Source organism: Propithecus coquereli, unplaced genomic scaffold, assembly GCF_000956105.1.
Source record: "Propithecus coquereli isolate 6110/MARCELLA unplaced genomic scaffold, Pcoq_1.0 Scaffold135, whole genome shotgun sequence".
In the NCBI taxonomy this organism is placed as follows: Eukaryota; Metazoa; Chordata; class Mammalia; order Primates; family Indriidae; genus Propithecus; species Propithecus coquereli.
Window position 1 is genome coordinate 2,143,956 of NW_012137747.1, and position 18,776 is coordinate 2,162,731.

General features: G+C 37.2%; 1 protein-coding gene across 1 annotated transcript in view; it reads right to left on the reverse strand.

Annotated features, from left to right (window-relative positions):
* Nucleotides 1-2,105: 2,105 nt before the first annotated feature.
* ELL2 (elongation factor, RNA polymerase II, 2) overlaps nt 2,106-18,776 on the reverse strand; it is a 78,423-nt gene continuing 61,752 nt past the window's right edge. The window contains exons 6-12 of the mRNA XM_012638835.1: nt 17,255-17,379; nt 17,008-17,095; nt 14,574-15,144; nt 11,878-11,941; nt 8,166-8,337; nt 6,089-6,133; nt 2,106-5,996 (exon numbers count right to left, since the gene is read on the reverse strand). Of these exons, the coding sequence (XP_012494289.1) occupies nt 5,880-5,996; nt 6,089-6,133; nt 8,166-8,337; nt 11,878-11,941; nt 14,574-15,144; nt 17,008-17,095; nt 17,255-17,379 (1,182 nt within the window). The 3' untranslated portion in view covers nt 2,106-5,879. The remainder of the gene's footprint in view (nt 5,997-6,088; nt 6,134-8,165; nt 8,338-11,877; nt 11,942-14,573; nt 15,145-17,007; nt 17,096-17,254; nt 17,380-18,776) is intronic.

Below are 18,776 nucleotides of genomic sequence, written 5' to 3' on the forward strand. Positions count from 1 at the left end.
TAGGTGTTGGGGACACCCTGTGAATAAGTCTCTGTTCTCATGGAACTTAATAATACAGTTAGCATCCAGTTATAATCATGATAAATGCCACAAAGGAGAAGTATAAAATGAAAACGCATATACCAGGGTGAACCCAGCTAGTCTGGGAGGTTAGGGAAGACTTCCTGGAGGCAGTGATGTCTAAGTGGAGATCTGAAGGATGTGGAAGATGTAGCCAAGTGAGGACGGGTGGAGGGTGGGCTGGCGGGGCAGAGCCGACGTAGCATGTGAGGCCTGGGGAGAGGAGAACCCGAAGGCTGGCCTGTGTGACTGGTGTGCAGAGTGGGAGGCGTGGGCAAGGAGACTGGGGAGGCAGATCACGCTGCCCATGCACACCACAGTGGAATTCTGTGAGCCTGTTGGGAATTCATGAAGGATAGGAGGGCAGTCAGCCATGCCTCTAGAAGCCCAGCTTTAGCTCAACCATGCCTGCTAATTATGTGAATTCATCTTTAGGAAACACTCTCCTACATTTCATAGACCTAGATATGGAGTTCTTATTGTCCATCTACAAATGCCCATATTGTACCAACTATCTAATTACAGTGAGAGAAACCAGCCTGGCTGGTCAGTTGAATCAGGCAGGCAGGAGTTGAAAATGACATCTCCACCATCACACAAGGCAGAATCATCTGACCCCCAACTTGAGACTTAAGCGATTATAAAATATCAGAGCCTCCTTCTGCCACTGCCAGCATCTTGTCCCAATCTCAGAAAGGTAAAAACAGTAGAGTAGGCATGTGGACATCTAGATTCAATAAAACAAGCCCCACCTTGGAACCTTCTGCCTCTGATTTGGCTCCCTTTGCAATCAGTCAAAATGAATTCATTCTCACCTGGAAAATAATGCTTCAACAAACATTTTTTATTGCATTTGGCAGATAATCTGTAATTTAGCTATTTTTTCACAGAACTCCCAAATGTTCTACAAACAATAATGAACCCCCTTCTAACCCCAGAAAGGAGACCTATTTTCACTTTCCAGCTGAGGGCAGGGAGTCATGCTGAAAGGCACGTCCACTGTCCGAGGTCTAGCAGGGGAGGGCCTGGGGAGGGCTTCCGACACAGTAACAACATCCGGGACCTCACTCATTCTCAGGCTCCTTTTAAACCTGGCCAGAGGCACCAACTGGCACGAGTTGTTCTAGGTTTTTAATATCAATGCTCAATTGAGGCTTTCTTTTCCTCCGTTATCTCTTCAGAAAACTTTTAGAAACTAGAGCTTAAGGATTTAGCTAGGAGAATGTCCTTACGTCTCATTCAGATGGAGTCTATTCCTGAGACAGCCTTTTACTATGAAGAGAAAATGATACGATTACAGGGCTGGACCCCTCCCTCCTACCTCCACCTGCACTGCCCCACTTTCAAATACCCATCGTTAAGACCGCATACATTCAAAACTCAAGGGAACATAGGGGAAACGACCTTTCCTCAAAAAATATTTTGGCCTCCCTTCAAATATATTCTATCATTTTTGACAAATCAACTCACTGAGAATAATCCAGACACCACCTTGACCCCCACATTCAAGCCTCTTTGGAATCAAACGTGTTGTCATTGGAATTGTCACTTTGGAAAGAGTAGTCTTACCCCATATAAACATACAGGGGGCAGTATGGAGAAGTGGTTAAGAGCACAGTTGCTGGGGTCAGGCTTCCCAGGCTCTGCCATATAATAGCTGTATGACAGGCAAGTTTCTTAACTTCTCTATGTCTCAGTTTACTCACCTGTAAAATGGAGATAACATGTGCTGAGGAAAAACGGGACTGTGCAGTGCATGCAAAAAAATGTGACTAGAAAACCCTTAATAAATGGTAAGTATGATTATTGTTCCCCTAGCAGAAGCTGCCTCCAGAGGGCATGTCTTACACTAATAAAACAGGCAGAGTCCTAGGGCAAATACCCTGACCCACTTCCTGGAGTCACTGCCAAGCAGTATCTCTGTCCCAGGAAGATCATTTACATTAGGGCATCAGAGAACACTTTGTCTGGGGTTGTTTTTTGTTTTTTAAAACTAAGTTAAAACAAAGCCTTGAAATAAGACAAAGGAAAAACAAGTACCAGAATTGCAAAGTTAACATTTTTATTGAACTGAAATTGGTGTAGAACAACAGGGACTGCCAGCTCAGTAACAACTGGAAAGCCCCTGTGACATTTTACCTTTGAGAGTCCTAACATGGTTTGGGTGGAACAGCTGAGAAACAGCAGAGATATATATATATTTAACACTTCAAAATCATTTGAAATGAGCCTCACACCCTTGTTCAATTTTCAGGTTACAAATAACATAACATTGATAACATCCTCTGCGGCCTTCATTTAGTAGTGGCGGTCAATATCCTTTCCCAAAATGTTCCTCTCAAAGTGCTGGCTAGAATTTTCTTCTCATCCAGTACACATAAGAAAAGGATTTAGTAACACTTGGGCAAGTAATAAACTGTAGAACTTCAAAAGTAGTAAAAGCATATACCAAGCACACGTGACTCGACACTCATATTGCTAGAAATAAAACAAACTGGCTGAAGAGTTTCAGCCAAGTTCCAGAAGCAAAGCACGCAGTAATGGAAAGGGTAAGGCACCCAAGCAGAGTGTCTGAACTGATGAACCATTTGTGCCTAAACCCCATTTCAACATCTTCCTTCCAACGTGCGAGTATGCATTTGTTTTACATAATAAAGTGAAACACTTTAAGGGAAAAGAAAACCCCTACAAATGTTATAAAATCAATCAGAGAGGAAAGAAAATTAATACTGAATTTTTATAATCAATGCATGGAATGCAAACTCACCACACCAATTACTTTTGTGAGAGCAAGTATTAAACATCCTTTACTGCTTAGAGAGTTGAAAGTTAACCCCTCTAAAGTATTCCAAGGGAAATAACTAATAAGGTAGGAGTTGAAATATCCATGTTTTAAAAAAGTCCACATCTAGTTAATATATTCTCTCAGTTTATTTTAAATTAGCTGCTCATTCAGTCTGGAGTTGATTTAAGGGTGTTGGTAAAAAGAGTCCTTCAAATTATTTTTGATGAAATGTGATGGAAAAGACAACACAACTCATTCTCTAATCACAATTTTTACACGTACTGTTCTTCCAAAAAACGAAATAAAATCTTCCATCAGAGTAACTGATACCAAGTGGCCACCCATTCCTACAGCAATCATTTGCAAGAATGTGAAAATCTTGCAGTAGGTGATGAAAAATGATTATAAATATTTTAATAGGCTCATGCCCATCGTCAAAAGACATGCAACCTTGGGTAATAGCAGATCCAGAGATTTATAACTCTCAAATTTGCAACAGACAGATAAACATTTTGTAAGATCTGTCCAATGTATACAACAAAAATCTAAATTAAGGCTTTTACTGGTATGTGGTCAAGTCTAAGGGTGTGCATTGCTGGATTTCCATTAAGCATCTCCAGCTTCCACTGTTACCCAACATGTTAACCAGAAGACGTGCTGATGTAGAGGATAGGTTAAGTGGATAACAATTAACCAACTGGAGGGCTTGTTTGTAAACAAGTTCTGACATAAGAGTTGGCAGTGAAACAACTGAGGGGGGCCCCTCAGATCATGCACAGGGGAAGAGTGATTTGTACCTGCTGATAGTGATGGGCTTAAAAAAAAAAAAAGTCAACAGCTGACCTTCAATTCAAGATTTCAAGAACTAAGTTTAGAGCTACATCCAAGTCAATGGTTCTCATAGTTTAGCTTGTAAAAGTCACCTATAGGAAATCTGTGAAAATGCAGATATTTGGGGGCCCTATACCCAGAGATCCTAATTTGGGTGATGCAAATGGTCCAAGCACCTTGCTTTTGAGAAACATTGCTCATAGCAAATAGCACACAATCTTTGATTAAAAGGCTAAGATATCTAAGAAATAGGTCATCACCTATAGACACACCCCTCAGGAGACTCTACCATAATATGAGGACCAAATTTATCCCCGATTAATAAGTTTCTTTTTCTTTCTTTTTTCAATTGAAAGTTTGAAATAAATTAACATTTAATAATGATTGTACCAATTTTGAGGTAAAAGGAAGAGCACCAGGGATCTCAACGCTAAAAGAAATAGAAATTCCCTAGAGGTCCACGCGACATAGAAATAAAATTTCTGCAGTAATGTTATAGAGTTGTAGTGCAAAAGGATCTTGTTTCAGTCTTTGTATAGTCTGTACACCTGTGTATACTTTTAATATAGTATCTAATCTTTCCACTTAATGTTTTAGAAAAACTCTAAAGAGAAAAGTTAATCCACACGCTCTCTCATGTTTTTTAGATACCAACATTTTCTGGTTTACAGTGATACACAACAACATTACTTATTTATTTTTCTGGATGCTGAAGACAAATATCTTTATTAAAGACACTACCAAAATTTTGGCAAACATTTCAAAACAGATTTGTAAACATAATGCTTCCCTTTTCAACTGGCAGCACTTTGAAAAGACAATACAATAAGACAACACAATTTGAATCAACATTAGTTCAAAATCCTTATATTTTTGACTACATAACTTATGTTCCCACATGATAAAACAAGTGATAGTTTAAATCAACGTCAACAGATAAACTCCGTGAAATGAAAGCTTGTGCTGTTTGATGAATCACAGTATGTTATGGTTAAATATATCCACTCTTCTTTATATTCCTGGCACCCAGGATGAAAAAAAAATCTTTAAATATACATCTCATGTAGGTAATAGCTTCTTTGCATATCTCTCTTCAAAAAATACTTTATAGCAGTATATAAATAGGTTACCTACACATTTAATTTTATAATTTTGCCCCAAAACTATAGATCTGTTTCATTTTCATAACATATCAATTTTTGCCCAACATTAATAAAGCTGACAAACTGTTGAAATGGAAATGCTTTTGTTTTCCACAAAAGAAGTAGCAATTTGACAGAAAAAAAAACAAAAACAAAACAAACCCTACAGTAACACTCGTCAGTTGTTTAACCTGAGCGTTTGGCCTACTGAGAGTAGCAGCTTTTTTTCCTTCATGCACGCTCACATCCACACCACCTCTGCACACATACAGGTTGAGCACACACTTCCAGACGCTGGTAGGCCACAGTATGCTTCCCGTTGCTCTAATCAAGTGGGAAGCAGTGTAGCTAATGATTAACCACACTATGTACACAACTAGCAAACACCTTAAGGCAACCATTGCAATGGGGGGTTAACTTGCAGGGTGGATTTAATGTTCTAGATCGAGTCAGTCTGTAAATACATATGTGTAGGCAAATCTAGACACATATACATACTCATATACCTTTCTATTTTTTAACCCTCCAAGACAATGTTTTAATTTTTTTTTTGTATTTTGTGCAAATTTCTAAATATTCTACCATTTAAGGCAAAGAGTTCGCATTAAGAAAGGTCAGAAAATAGGCGTATGTTTATCCAAAAGCATTTCACCTTGCACATTACTCTTTTTTTTTTTTAAACACACACAACTTTTAAGTGTGAACATTGGATCCCCAATATCTAAAAAATCATTTCTAATGACAAACACAAGTTTTTGAGGAAAAAAAACTGATTTGCAGGATAGACACTGGATCCCCAATACCTAAAAAAAATTATTTCTATTAACAAACACAAGTCTTGAGGGGGAGGAGGAAAAGGATCAGAAAAAGCAGCTTCGAAATGCAGGGAAGCAAAATAAAATGAAAAAAACAAAACAAAACAAAAAAAAGTAACTCATGTTTACTAATACTGAAACTTTTCAACAGACAAAGTTTCATCTTTTTAGAATCTAGAGCAACTCATTTGGAATTTTAAATAAATAAGCTTAAGTTTATTCACATCTTCTGGTCCAAGCAGAGGTCTAATGCCATGACTCTGCTTGTTGTTGGTCAAATTCACCTATTAGTCTTTTGATGTGAGCCAGCTTGTTATGAAGATATTCGCATCTGAATTTTTCTTCATGGTAATTGGGACTAGACTGCAGAGGAAAAAAAACAGTGAGGAATTAGGTTGCACAATTTATAATACTTCTCAACTACAGGTCAGAAAATCAACAGTGATAATGTTTACCTGCTTGATCTTCCGATATTCTTGTAAGACTTCTTCATGAACATTCTACAAAATTAAAAATTAGAAATCAGAAGAGAACAATGTTTTTTGCGGGGGGCAATACAAATAGCTAACATGCATTCAGCAAGAGTGTAGGAAATATTGATGGTGGGAATGTAACTTGGTACAATCTTTATGGAAGGCAATTTGGCAACAGCTGTAATAGCAAATGCAAAGCTGACTCAGCAATCCTTAGTTATTCTACAGATATACTTGACCCTGAGTGAAATGACGCATATACAAGGTTATTCACTGCAGCACTATTTGTACAGCAAATGACAGTAAACAAAATCAAAATGTCCATCAATCTATACAAAGGATACTAAGAGGCCATTAAAAAATGGGGAAGTGCTTTATGTACTGATATAAAAAAATTCTCTAAGATGTGTTATATTGTTTAGTGAAAAAAGCAAAGTGCAAAACAATACAGACAGTTTGATACCATGTGTTTAAAAGGGAGAAATAGAATAGTATTATATTCTAAGGATTGCATTACTTGTAAGATGCTAATTTCTTCTCATTTTGATGAAACTAGGATAAACAATAACATATCATACTGTAAGTCATGGGGTGCATCTTACAACTGAAGAAACCTCAGATTCAATTAAATATGGTGCCTGTGTGAATATACTTGTATGTACACATATTTTATATACATACAACATATGCACACATGCACACACCACACACATAAACACACTTCTGAAAGGACGCACTGGGCACTAGTAATAATGATTGCCCTGGGGCTGCTGGAGGGAACAGGTGGCTGGGGAAAACTAGCTGGCTGGCACTATTTACCAAGTACCAGGCATGGATCTAAGCCATTTACAAATGTTTACTTACATTTATTCCTCACAACTCTATGATTATCCCATTCTATGGGTGGGGACTTTGAGGCAAAGTGGCATTAAGTAACTTGCCCAAGGCCACACAAATATTAAATGGCAGAGCTGGGAATCTGAGCCAGGTAGCGAGGCTCCAAAGCCCACTCTTAGCACTCAGCAGTCCTTGGAATTACATTTTGGTTTGAATATAATCATGTACACTCATAAATAATTATGTAGAAAAAAATAAACCCCAAAACACCCAAAACACCGTATCACCAACCTCTTACAACCCAAACACCGATTACTCTGGCAAAGTCTTCTATAACTTTCACTAGCTTGTTGAAAAGACTAAAGCCCATTAATAGAAGACATATTGAATCTCTAGGACACAAATGCTCTCGGGCTGTTTTTCCTGTTGTGGGAAAACTCATCCATCGTCACCTGTAGGTTCCAGTCAGAACCAGTGGTAGAGGGCAGGGTTAGAGGCACCGAACCATTCATAGCTGTGAAGTACCACATAATTATCTGGCCTACACGAGGAAGGAAATACTCACTTCTATTAATCCTTTTGCTAAGAACTATAAAAAAAATCAGGAGGCAGGTCAGGCATCTACTGCTCTTTGTCACCTGCAGTAATATTAACACTTAAAGTAGGGAAGTGGAAACAGACTAATACTAGCTAACAAAGGTCAGTCTCTGGAACAGCTACAAGTACCAAACTTTTTTTCAATTAAACCCCAAACCTCTGTGGTATTAAGTCCCCGTTATTTCCTATCTCTATATCTTCCCTATTCTGTGTCAGACCGGGGTTCTTTAAAAAATAATTTCAAAAAATTTACTTGGAAATAGCACAGTTTTGGGAGACAGCCCTAGTCCTAGGCACTATAGTCTTAATCAAATATTTAAATGAACCTCAAGATTCAACTTTTTTTCTATTTAGTTGTGTTTGGTGTTTTTCTCAATACACCATATACCATGTTACTGTGGCACAACGTGTTTTCCACTGGTGGAAATACGGGTTTACTGTGCTAATCTATTTTCAAGAGCTATTTCAAATATTTAGTTTCCTAAAGCAGCAGAGAGGCTGGACTGCCTGAGGACTTGCTCTAAAGGCCAGTGGGATGGCTGGGATTGGGTGGGGGCAGGGAAAGAAAGAAGGCAAAATATGAAGGCAAAAACAAGTCAGTCCATGTAGGAGCAAATCCATTTACCTGATACTCTTTTGAGCCTGGAGAAAGGCGCTTTCTTTGTGCATCTAGTTTGATAAATCTTCTGGCTACAGTCTCCATCCTGGCATGCAAAGCTCTGTACTCATCATACTCAGCATTGAAGTCATCCTTGTAATTCTGGCGTTGCTCATAGGAGACAATAGCGATATATTTTCTAATAACAAAAAAAGGAAAAAGACAAATGGAGAGTAACTACACATAAACATGATTGCACAAGTCTGAGATTTAAACCAAATATTTAGACGTTTTTTACTTATTTTTAAGTTTTTTATTTTTCATTATTATAAATACATAATAGTTGTATATATTTAATGCCCTACTTTAAAAAAATCCTAACATTTAGAAACTATATCCATGCATGTATCACTAGTATTTAATGATGCTTTGCCATGGATTTGCCGCCAGGTGCCTCCTTCAAACACCTTCCAGTTGAAATTATCACACAGGAGAGCTTAAGAGCTTCGGTGAAGGAGAGTAAATGTAAAAAAGACATGGTAGCAACAGAATTAAAGTGCAGCTATGTAAAAATAAACAATATAGACATAGATCTAGCTTCCTGAACCTTTCTCTATCCAAAATAATTCACTACCACACTAACGGTAGAGGCCAACCCATCTGTTATGAGTTATATCGAGACAGAAAGACTCAATGGGTAATGTGAAACCAGGAGAATGTCACGCAGTCACTAAGTGCTGAAGTCAAAGCTCTTTCTGGACCCATTACTTTACGAGAGGCAGTCTGTCTTTTGGCCTTTCAGACACGCTACCAGCAGAAATCTTCGACAAAGTGCCTCAGGCTTGCTCCCTCTATCCCTTTCCTAATATTTATGACTGGGCAAATACATAAAACACAAAAAGGAAATTATTTAGCATTTTTTTAAAATGAGAGTTAGACCCAAAAGGCACATTTCCCTAGCTCTTTTCAAACACTTAAATATCATACAGATATATATTGAACAGAAAGCCAGTGTTGTACTGTTAGTCTAATTTACATTCTTATTAAAATGTCACAAATCTGTATTTTACTTTGGAGTGTGAACACCCCGAGGGTCCTGGTAAGTGAAGGTCATTTTTCTAGAGTGTCAATTTATTCAGTGGTAAGCAAATTAAAATAGTATTTTAACATTAAAACAAATAGCATTATTTGTTTGTGGATCTGGGAATTGTCTGGTTCTTGGCACTATGTGCTCCTGCCACAGAATACAAAATTCCCTTGATTTTTTGCATTAAAAATTGACATTTCAAAGCAATTGTGGGCAGGTGACAGAAGCTTCAGAATGTCCCCTGGGTGGACACATATATTCTTAACTGGGCTAAAAAATCTTAGAGTTAAGTCCTCTCCAAATGGTTTTATACAATCTTGCCAGTTTTATTTCAATTGCTATATCACAGATGCCTAGTAGCAAATGTGAGAAAAGTGACGCAGTGAGCAAACTTAGTGTCCTCATTAATATTTTTATTCATGCTGAGTTAGACAGTGTGGAGGTTTAATTTTCTGAGTGTAACTGAGACAGCGATAGTATGCTGATGTACAGCTGCCCTCCTGGTGTCTTAGCTATAAAAGGAACATGGCTAGCCAAGCAGAGAAGCTGTCCTTCCTAGACACGGGTTGTCTTCACTCCACACCAGAGGGAGCCTCAGGGTAAAAAGAGGTCCCTGGGGATAAGCATGTATCAACAAAATGGCTAGCTAAAGCAACCCAGAAACTCACACTTAATTTATTACGTATTTACCCCACTTTCTTGAAATCACACCCTCAGTATTTTATTTAATATTAATAATTTCCTTAGGGAAAAATACCATATTGGCCAACAATTGTGTTGCTATTAAAGAGACTATACTGGCATTTTAACAGAAAGCATTTCACTATTTTTGACAAAGATTGTTATGGTTCTATAGTTGGCTTTTAATGCAGTGATGGAAACAAATTTTAAACAGTTTGGGTAACTCATAACCACAAACAACAAAAGTGTTCTGATTATATAAAAATTAGAAATTACTGTAGTTAAATAAGAATTATTCAAAGGCGATGATTTAGGTTTTGTAGTATGTCCTTTCAGTTTTCTTATGAGGCAACTTAAGTTCTGTATTTTTGGTAATTTTTCTGAAAATTCATGCTTTCTCACCACTTTTAAAAAATTTGCTATACTTATATAAGACTTAACTTTTGTTAAAAAACTTGCTTTTACTTAAATAAATTAAGCAAACAATCACAAAGCACTGGAAACAGGACAAATATACAGAAATGCATTGAGGCAGATCTGGCAACCATCCTTTGATCGGTAACCTTAAAAAAACCTTTTAAATACAGAATTAACTAACTAATGAAGTTGGCAAAACAGTACCAGCCTTGAATCCATAGGGAAAAGTTTGGCATTATTTTTTAGTCTCCCCACCTGATTTTGTCATATGTAACAAGTAAGTATATGTCACCATTATAAAAAAGAGGAATTCAAAATCCACCACAAGAGAATGAGGGCACTACACTGGTGGTTGTTATTTGAGGGGGCCGACTTTCAGAAGACTTTTAAGGAGAACTGATTTGTAGTTGGAGAGGTGAATCCCCTCAGCAGCAGAGCTAGTGGTGGTCCTGGGTGCCTGGCTGTTGACAACCTACCAACCTGATGGTAGCTACCTTTCAAGTCTCCCCCCTCAAATCTCTAAAATCATATACTACCTCAGATGAGAGAGTACACAACATGGTTTCTTGGGTTCCTGTTAGTTAAGAGACAATAACCAGCATTATGGTTTCAGGCTGTATCATTCCCCAAAAAGTATAGCTTTCCCACTACTGTTAAGAAGCGACATGTTTTAAATCTAAAATGTTTTCTACTCTGGAAATGAGCAGGGCTAAACAGCATAGCTTAACTTTGTCTACTGTGAGATACTACTAACAGAAAAAAAAAAAATTCATATAGCCCAGATTCCATTTTTCATTTTACATTCTAGTTATTTTGCACATTTGTTCATTTTCAAAGCTATGTGCAGTCAGATCTGTTTGCCCCATCACTCTCAATTTTTTCAGGCTCTTGCAGCTTAATTATTTTCTTCTTACAGAAGCCTTTTATCCTGTAAAAAAGCTAAAATTATGTGTCCAAGTTATAATTTCTGTGATAACCAGTTACAAAAATGTCCCTAGCTCAGCATTTAGCAACTTGTTGTCATAACAAGAAAAACATTATAACCAGTATTAAAGTAAAATGTATTTTTACTAGTCTCTCCTCTGAAAATTAATTTCAAGGCAGAACTTTATTTAAATACAAATCAATCTTTCTCTACTTTGTATTATTAAGTGCAGTGGTTCAAGCACTTTGTCAGTAATAAACTGTCCCTTTGGGGGGCCCAAGTGAATGACTGTGCATTGATAGACTGTCAGCTTTGCACAGTCAGATCCCTGAAATCTTCCATAATCAAATGCTTGCCTGGCCCTGGAACAAAGGACAGGCTTCTCTATATTTAAAGGCCAACGAATGCAGCTCAGAGCAGGGGGAGGCAAAACCTGCGCATGCAGAGACAAGGGTGGACTTGGGAAGTCTTTGGAAAGGCCACTTAATGGCAGCCTTTCAATTGCAGGGGTGGCTCTGGGACTCTATATCTGGAACTTCTTACTTTTCTCATTTGCAAATTATGGGAAAAGAATTTGTAAACTTTCTAACATTAAACAGCTGTCTCCATTGGCAGACATATGAACTTACATCAAATAATCTGGGAGTTCAATTGTTGAAGGTTCCGTGGAGGCAATGCAACCCTCTTTAACTCCTATGAAAAAAAAAATAATTAAAAGTGTTCATCAACCAGTAAGGTTATCAAATGCCTATAATTCTAAAATAGATTAGAAACATCTGGAACACTTTTCCTCAAATTCTATTCTCCCATCTCAATAAGCAACAGTGAGCAAGGAATACAATTGAACACGAACAATAGAAGCCCTATGACCAGCGCCAGCAGAACTGACGCCAGGCATTTAAAGCACCCTGGCTACTGCAGTGTCTGCACAATAAAGGAATTCCATCTTAACCCAAGGTCAATCTTCTATTCTTTCAACAACAGTTGTGGCATCTGCCCAGCAATTCAAAGATTGTGGTGGCAGATGCGGCCAGACAATGGGAGATACAAATTTTACATCAACATCTACTTTTCATGAGATTCAAACAAGGCAGATGAGACAATAAAGTCAGGTAGCAGACTGCTTTGGTCACTGTATTTTTATTGCCTCTCTTTTTTGTATGCAGACGGTGGAAGTGGGTAGGAAGTTTTCCCATTGGTTTAAGGTAATTTAAAATAAGGTATTATTGAATGTTGATTTACATTCCTCTAATCTCTAGCTCTCATAATACTAAATAGAACTTTTTTTCCCTTTGGGACAAAAAAAGTGCCAGTCACTTAGGCTATATTATGAAAGTGTATAAATTCCTCAGTATTCCATTTGCTTACATGTACCATTCCTAGAGGCTATGGTTAGACTTTTTATTAGGGTAATTTTTTATCACTCAAAGCAGAGTTAAACTGATAACTCAAACCCTAACCATGTCTGCTGACAAACATATAATACAAAAGTGAATATCTGATCATTTGTCAGTTTACTATTAAATACTTTAAAGGACAAAGTACCCTAAACAAATTATATAGGCTCTGTGGGCATATTGTTTACCTACATATGTTTGATGCAGGCTTGGGCAAAAGCATGCTTTTTACAACAGCCTGAGTCTTAAAGGAAAAGGTATCAAGTACAAGTGCCAAAAGATGCAGGAGATGTGGGTCTGGATCTGTCCTCAGTTTGTAATAGTCCCAATTGGCTCTGAAAGGTACTATCCTCAGTAAAGGACTCAAAGGAATAGGTCTGCTTCTCCAGGTCTCCAACTCTCATAACACTCAAATCTCTGCTGTAGGTCCCAACACACTGGAATCCAATCCTTCTGACACTACTAGCCTCTGACTCAGCATCACCATTTGAGGGTGGGACGTTTGGAGAGTGGGGTATACCCACTGGCTTATTAACTCCGAACATGGAGTTTTACTTCTTCCTTCATGTCTTTTCCTGACCTGACAAACTCGACTATAAGAGTGTTGAAGGGAAAAAGCTTACACCTACCCCTTGGGCCATAATATAGTATTACACTGATTGAAATATTTCAACAGATATGCTCTGACGTGCAATATACCCAATCCAGGTCAATATGTACTGTATCACATTATTCTACAACTCCTTCTTTGGAAGTACCACTAAAAGAAAATAATCAGGGTTTCTCTTATATGGCAAAAATGGTCAGTTAAATCTAAGGATTACAAACTTTCAGTGTTATGGGCAAAATACAGAAAGATAACTCCTTATAACTCTTTCTGTTCATTAAAGTGACTTTATTCTAAAGTTGTGTTTTTCTGGGGAATTTTGCCTTTGTTATTCCGGGTTAAAAATTGGCAGCAATACCAAATGATGAACTTGGATCTTCTATGTGCTGGCATGCAAGACCTTAAGTTTTAGAGGACAACTTTGAACAAAAAAAAGAAAGAAAATCTAATTTTGTCATAGTTTTTAATGATTAGGTAAGCAGTTTTTCTACTGATTAGCTTTTCTTTAGAGATAAAGCATTATTTTAAGCTTCTTTGGGTCTCTAGTTGGATTTTACGCACCCTAAAGCCTGAAATGGTAAATTTTACAAATAATAATTGATGTTAGCTCACTAAAATAGGACTCTTAAAATTGAAAAAAAACCCCAACAAAAACAAAAATCTTAAGATCTATTAAGCTAATAATATCTAATGGCCTTGTAAAACAGAAATTTTCACTTCAAATGAAGATGATGTTATGGATCTGCAAATGTAATTGTACTTTGCCTGTTTTATAAAAAATTTGACATTTCCCCTGTGCTAATATTAATTAAAGCAGGGGTGACCCCGTTTCTTTGGGAAAGAAGGAAATGAATATTTTTATTACTAATTGTGTGTCTGGTTAAATCAGTTCAAAAATGGCATATAATAGGTCATGTTGAGGTTGTACAATATCATAACAGATATAGAAAAAAGGCATCCAAGTCCACCTTCCAAAACAGAGTCTCTGGAGGATGACAGGGTCAATTTCAAATGCCATTTATTAAGAAATATTGAAACCATGTGTAATAGTTGGCCAAAAGGAGACTGAAAAACTGATGTAAAATGAAAAAAAAATATGCTTGAAAGCACAATCATAAGATATAAATAATCTTAGTAATTAATAGTAATAATAGTAATAAACTTAGTAATTAAATGGATGGTCATTTGCTAGAAAAACATTATTAAAAAAAAGCATTACTAATTAAAAACTATATAATCTCAAACTTATGATAATATGCTCTACCAGGCTCTTCCAGTTCATCTAGCACATTTAGTTAGTTTTTTTACAAAGGTAAAATACCTCCATTGGAATTTGGACTGGAGTTACTTAGGTTGGCAATTTCCTCTTCTCTCTTAAGGTCTTCCTCCTTCTCTTCAATAGTCTCAACGTCGTGCTTTTTTATTTGGTCCTTTTCCTTGTGTTTTTTAGACTTCTTTTTGGACTTTTTGTGAGACACTGAATGGTTTTCTTCCATAGGTTTTGGACACTTTAGTAGAACTGAACCAGGGGGTAAGGTTTCCGGAGAAGTCCTAGAGGTATATTTGTCTTGCTGGTCCTCATAGATGCTACCATTTTGACTAAAACTGTCAACAGGTAGGTCTTGAGTCCCCCGGCCTTCTGGAGTGCTAGGGGAATTGGAGTTAGAATTTACAATCTGGGGAGGGTGTGAGACGGGCAGGTGGGTTGAAGGCAGCGGTGGAGGGGTAGGGATGGCGGCAGCTGCAGGGGGCGGCGGGAGGCCTGCAGCAGATTTTTCAGTGGTGGGATTCAAATGACCATTTAGTGTTGGCGGTACTCTGTTCGTCAAATGAGATATTCGGGCTTTTTTATTCATTAAAGGATCAATAAAATCTGAATCCAAAGGCCGTTTCTAGGGGAGGGAAAAGGAAAAAAGTGAGCCAGTTTGCACTGAAATTCAATAAATTCAATACTTACATGACTGGTTAAACAACTGACTAATCTTACTCATACTTAAGTCTATTACCAGGGTTGTGTGAACCTTTCTCTATGCTTATGCAAAAAACTCCGAAAACCAAACCAAACCAAATCAACAAAAAATCACCCAAAAGTGAAATAAATTTTCATGTCTAATGTCAAAAAGCAGAATCTGGCAAATATATGTCTCCTCCTGGAGTGTTTACTCAATTCTTTCTGATCATACAGCCTCACCCTAACTTCCTAGAGAGACTATGCTGATTTCTGTGGATCACACCACTCAGGAAAGTATTAAACAGAGGAGCTGCCCTCCACTGCTGGCCATGGTTGACCTAGTTATATTAAATGAGAGGAGAAAGCAATTTGTACCATTTTACTCTGTGAGAACTAACACAGCTAGGTAAAGGGCAATAAGCCTCCACTTATTTTAATCTCTAATGTGCTAAAATGCTCCAGTTATGAATACTGTCATTTATGACAGTTATGGCTGTCATTTATCATTTCATCTTTCTTAGAGTGGAACAGCCAGCACTTGCAGAGTAGTTTCTCTAAGTATCTCTATTACTGTTGAAATGCTATTTAACTTTTTTACCTTTACATATCTCTTCATCGGATTGGAAAATAAGTGTTAATAACTGGTCCATTAAAAAATAATGTGTTAGTACTTTAAAGAAAAGTATGCTAATATTAGCCTAATCCAGCAATAACAATAGTTGTTTATTAAGTTAAAAGGGAACTTTAGACAGCCAAAAAGTATAAAACATAAATTCATATTTTTGCTTAAATGTAATGCTGTGCCTTGTATTTTAGCTTGAAAGAAAATAATGAATGCATTAATTTATTCTGTTTTGAATTTAACACCATTTACTTGGCACCCAGTATATAATTTGATCAGAGTAGAAGTGGTTTTATAATCATTGGCATTAAAAGTGAGGCTTCCATAGACATTGTACATACAAGGACAGAATTTTGCTTTTTTTTTTTTTTGCTTCTCCTCTGTTCCTCACTATAGGTTTCTAATCTTTTCTGATGTGTGAACAGCCTTTTGCTCAGGGCATGCTTAGTGTTTTCCATACATTGTCTACGTTTCCTAATTCTTGGGAGCAGGGTCCAGAGAGAGACATGACATTATGGCAGCAGTATTGGGGTGGGAAGGTCTGTACCACAGTCCATCCAAAGCACCTGGGAGGGACACTGAGAGAGTTTTGAGGCTGGCCAGTCAGCTGAGAGCCAGGCATGCTTGAACTGTAGGCCTGCCCAGGGGCTCCCACCTTTTTCCAGGATGGATTTAATCTCTTGGGGACACCTCTAAACTGGAGAGGAATCTGATTGGGAGTATTCTGATAAGGATCCAATTGAAAAACCTTTTAAGAAAATACATGAAAATGCTATCGCTTTTCATTTATTTGTTTACTGCAAATCCATTTTTCCCCAAGAATATTTTTCTGGAATACGTTTCAGACAACATAAATATTTTCAGTTTTCCATACAATGTGAGAATTATATGGGGCTGGATAAGTCTTCTAGTTAGTGACCATAGTGAAAAGTAGAAAATCTAAAACAAAACGTAAACTTTACAAATGGAAAGCGAGGTACACATTGAGTATTCTGACAAACAGTGCTGTGTAGTGGAAAGCGTTCTGGGCTGGAAGTCCACACCTAAACCCTAGGCTGAGCTTGGCCGTGAACTAGCTGTGCAGCTTTGGGCAGGCAAGCTTCACTTCATACATTAGAGAAACCGACTAGCTGGCCCCTGAGGTCTATGTCAGGTCTATGATTCTATAACCTCATGAAATACCTGAGGAGAAGATATAGCGTCTCTATTAGAACATACTGGAGATTCTGAACGGCTGGTGCTGGCAGCATTCTGAGATGGATTTAGTTTTCTGTAAAGGACACACATATTATGTGTTATGGAGAGAATTTAAAAATGTTCACCCTTGATTGTCTTTTCCACCTTAACACTAAGATAACAATGATTGAAATAATTATTTATCTACATCATTTTTAAAGAAAAAAAAAGAAAAAGGAAAAAAAGAACTTGCCTAGAGAGCACCGACTCCAATGACCGTCTGTCCATTTCATTGTATCCAGGCCAATCTCTTTGAAGCTCTTTAAAAACATAATCCTTTAAGGTATACGAGAGGTCCTTGGGATTTAGATTGGCTACCTGGTACATGGTATAAAAACAGAGCATTAGATATTTTTGCTATCCCCTAACCTAAAACAGGTGACCTTAATTTAAGGATTTATACTGAAAATAACTATACCAATTGGCTCCAAAGAGATTGCTCACTTTGTACATGCCAGATCTCAATAAAAGCCATTCAACTTCATTTTGGGAATTAACGTTTTATATACATGCCAAATGTTTTTTCCCTAAATGGCCATTACATTTGTCCTATTTTTAATCAAATAATAAGCCCATATTAAGAAAAAAATAGAAGAAGATATTTTTTAAATCAGTTATTTTCTAGTCAAAGGAATCCAAAATACTTATACAGTAGTACCTCCTTACCCTCAGGGGGTGTAGTGGATACATTCCAAGACCCCCAGATGATGCCTGTAACTGTGGCTGGTACCCAGCCCTCTATTTTTTCCTATATATACATACCTATGATAGTTTAATTTATAAACTGGGCAAAGTAAGAGATTAACAACACTAGATAATAATAAAATATAACAATTATAACAATGTATGAGCATCACTACTCTTGTGCTTTGGAGCCATTAAGTAAAATAAAAGTTATTTGAACATAAGCACTACGATACCACAACAGTTGATCTGATAATTGAGATGCCTACTAAGTGACTAATGAGTGGGTAGCATTTATACAGCGTGGATATGCTGGACAAAGGGATGATTCATGTCCAGGGCAGGACAGAGCAGGACAGCATGAGATTTCATCATGCTACTTAGAACAGCATGCAATTTAAAACTCATGAATTATTGATTTTTGAAATTTTCCTATTAATATTTTTGGACAATGATTGACCTCGGGTAACCAGAACCCCAGAAAGTAAAACCATGGATAAGGGGGAACTACTGTATTACCAACATCATTATTTACTTCTGGTCATTAACTTCATTACTTTCCAGTCACAGTAAAAATCCTTTATTGCTTGTATTAAGTAGAAACCAAACAACATCTGAATGTTGGGTTAAAACTTTCCTTTAGTCATCAACAGAAATTGTTATCACAAACAGTGTCAATTCTGATAAGCTTGTCTGTCCTTTTTTTGGACAACCTAGCTTGCTCCTTGTATATGCCAATTCTCCCAAAGAACCACTTATTCAAAGTCCTTGAAATTCCCAAAACCAATAAATGGAAACGTAAACCAAGAAACCCTCAAATTACTATTATTAGTCAGACAATTTATTCCCATGTGTAATCTTTTCTTATTCCTTAACTACAATTCCTAGAGTGTCTAGGCTTAGAAGACATTAACTTCTCAAATGCATGAGTTCATGTGCCAAACCAAAAGTAATTTTCAAGGATAGGAGAAAGGTATTCCTGCCTGTCACTTCCTACTGGAATGGTCTTTTTAGTAACTTGACTTCTTTCT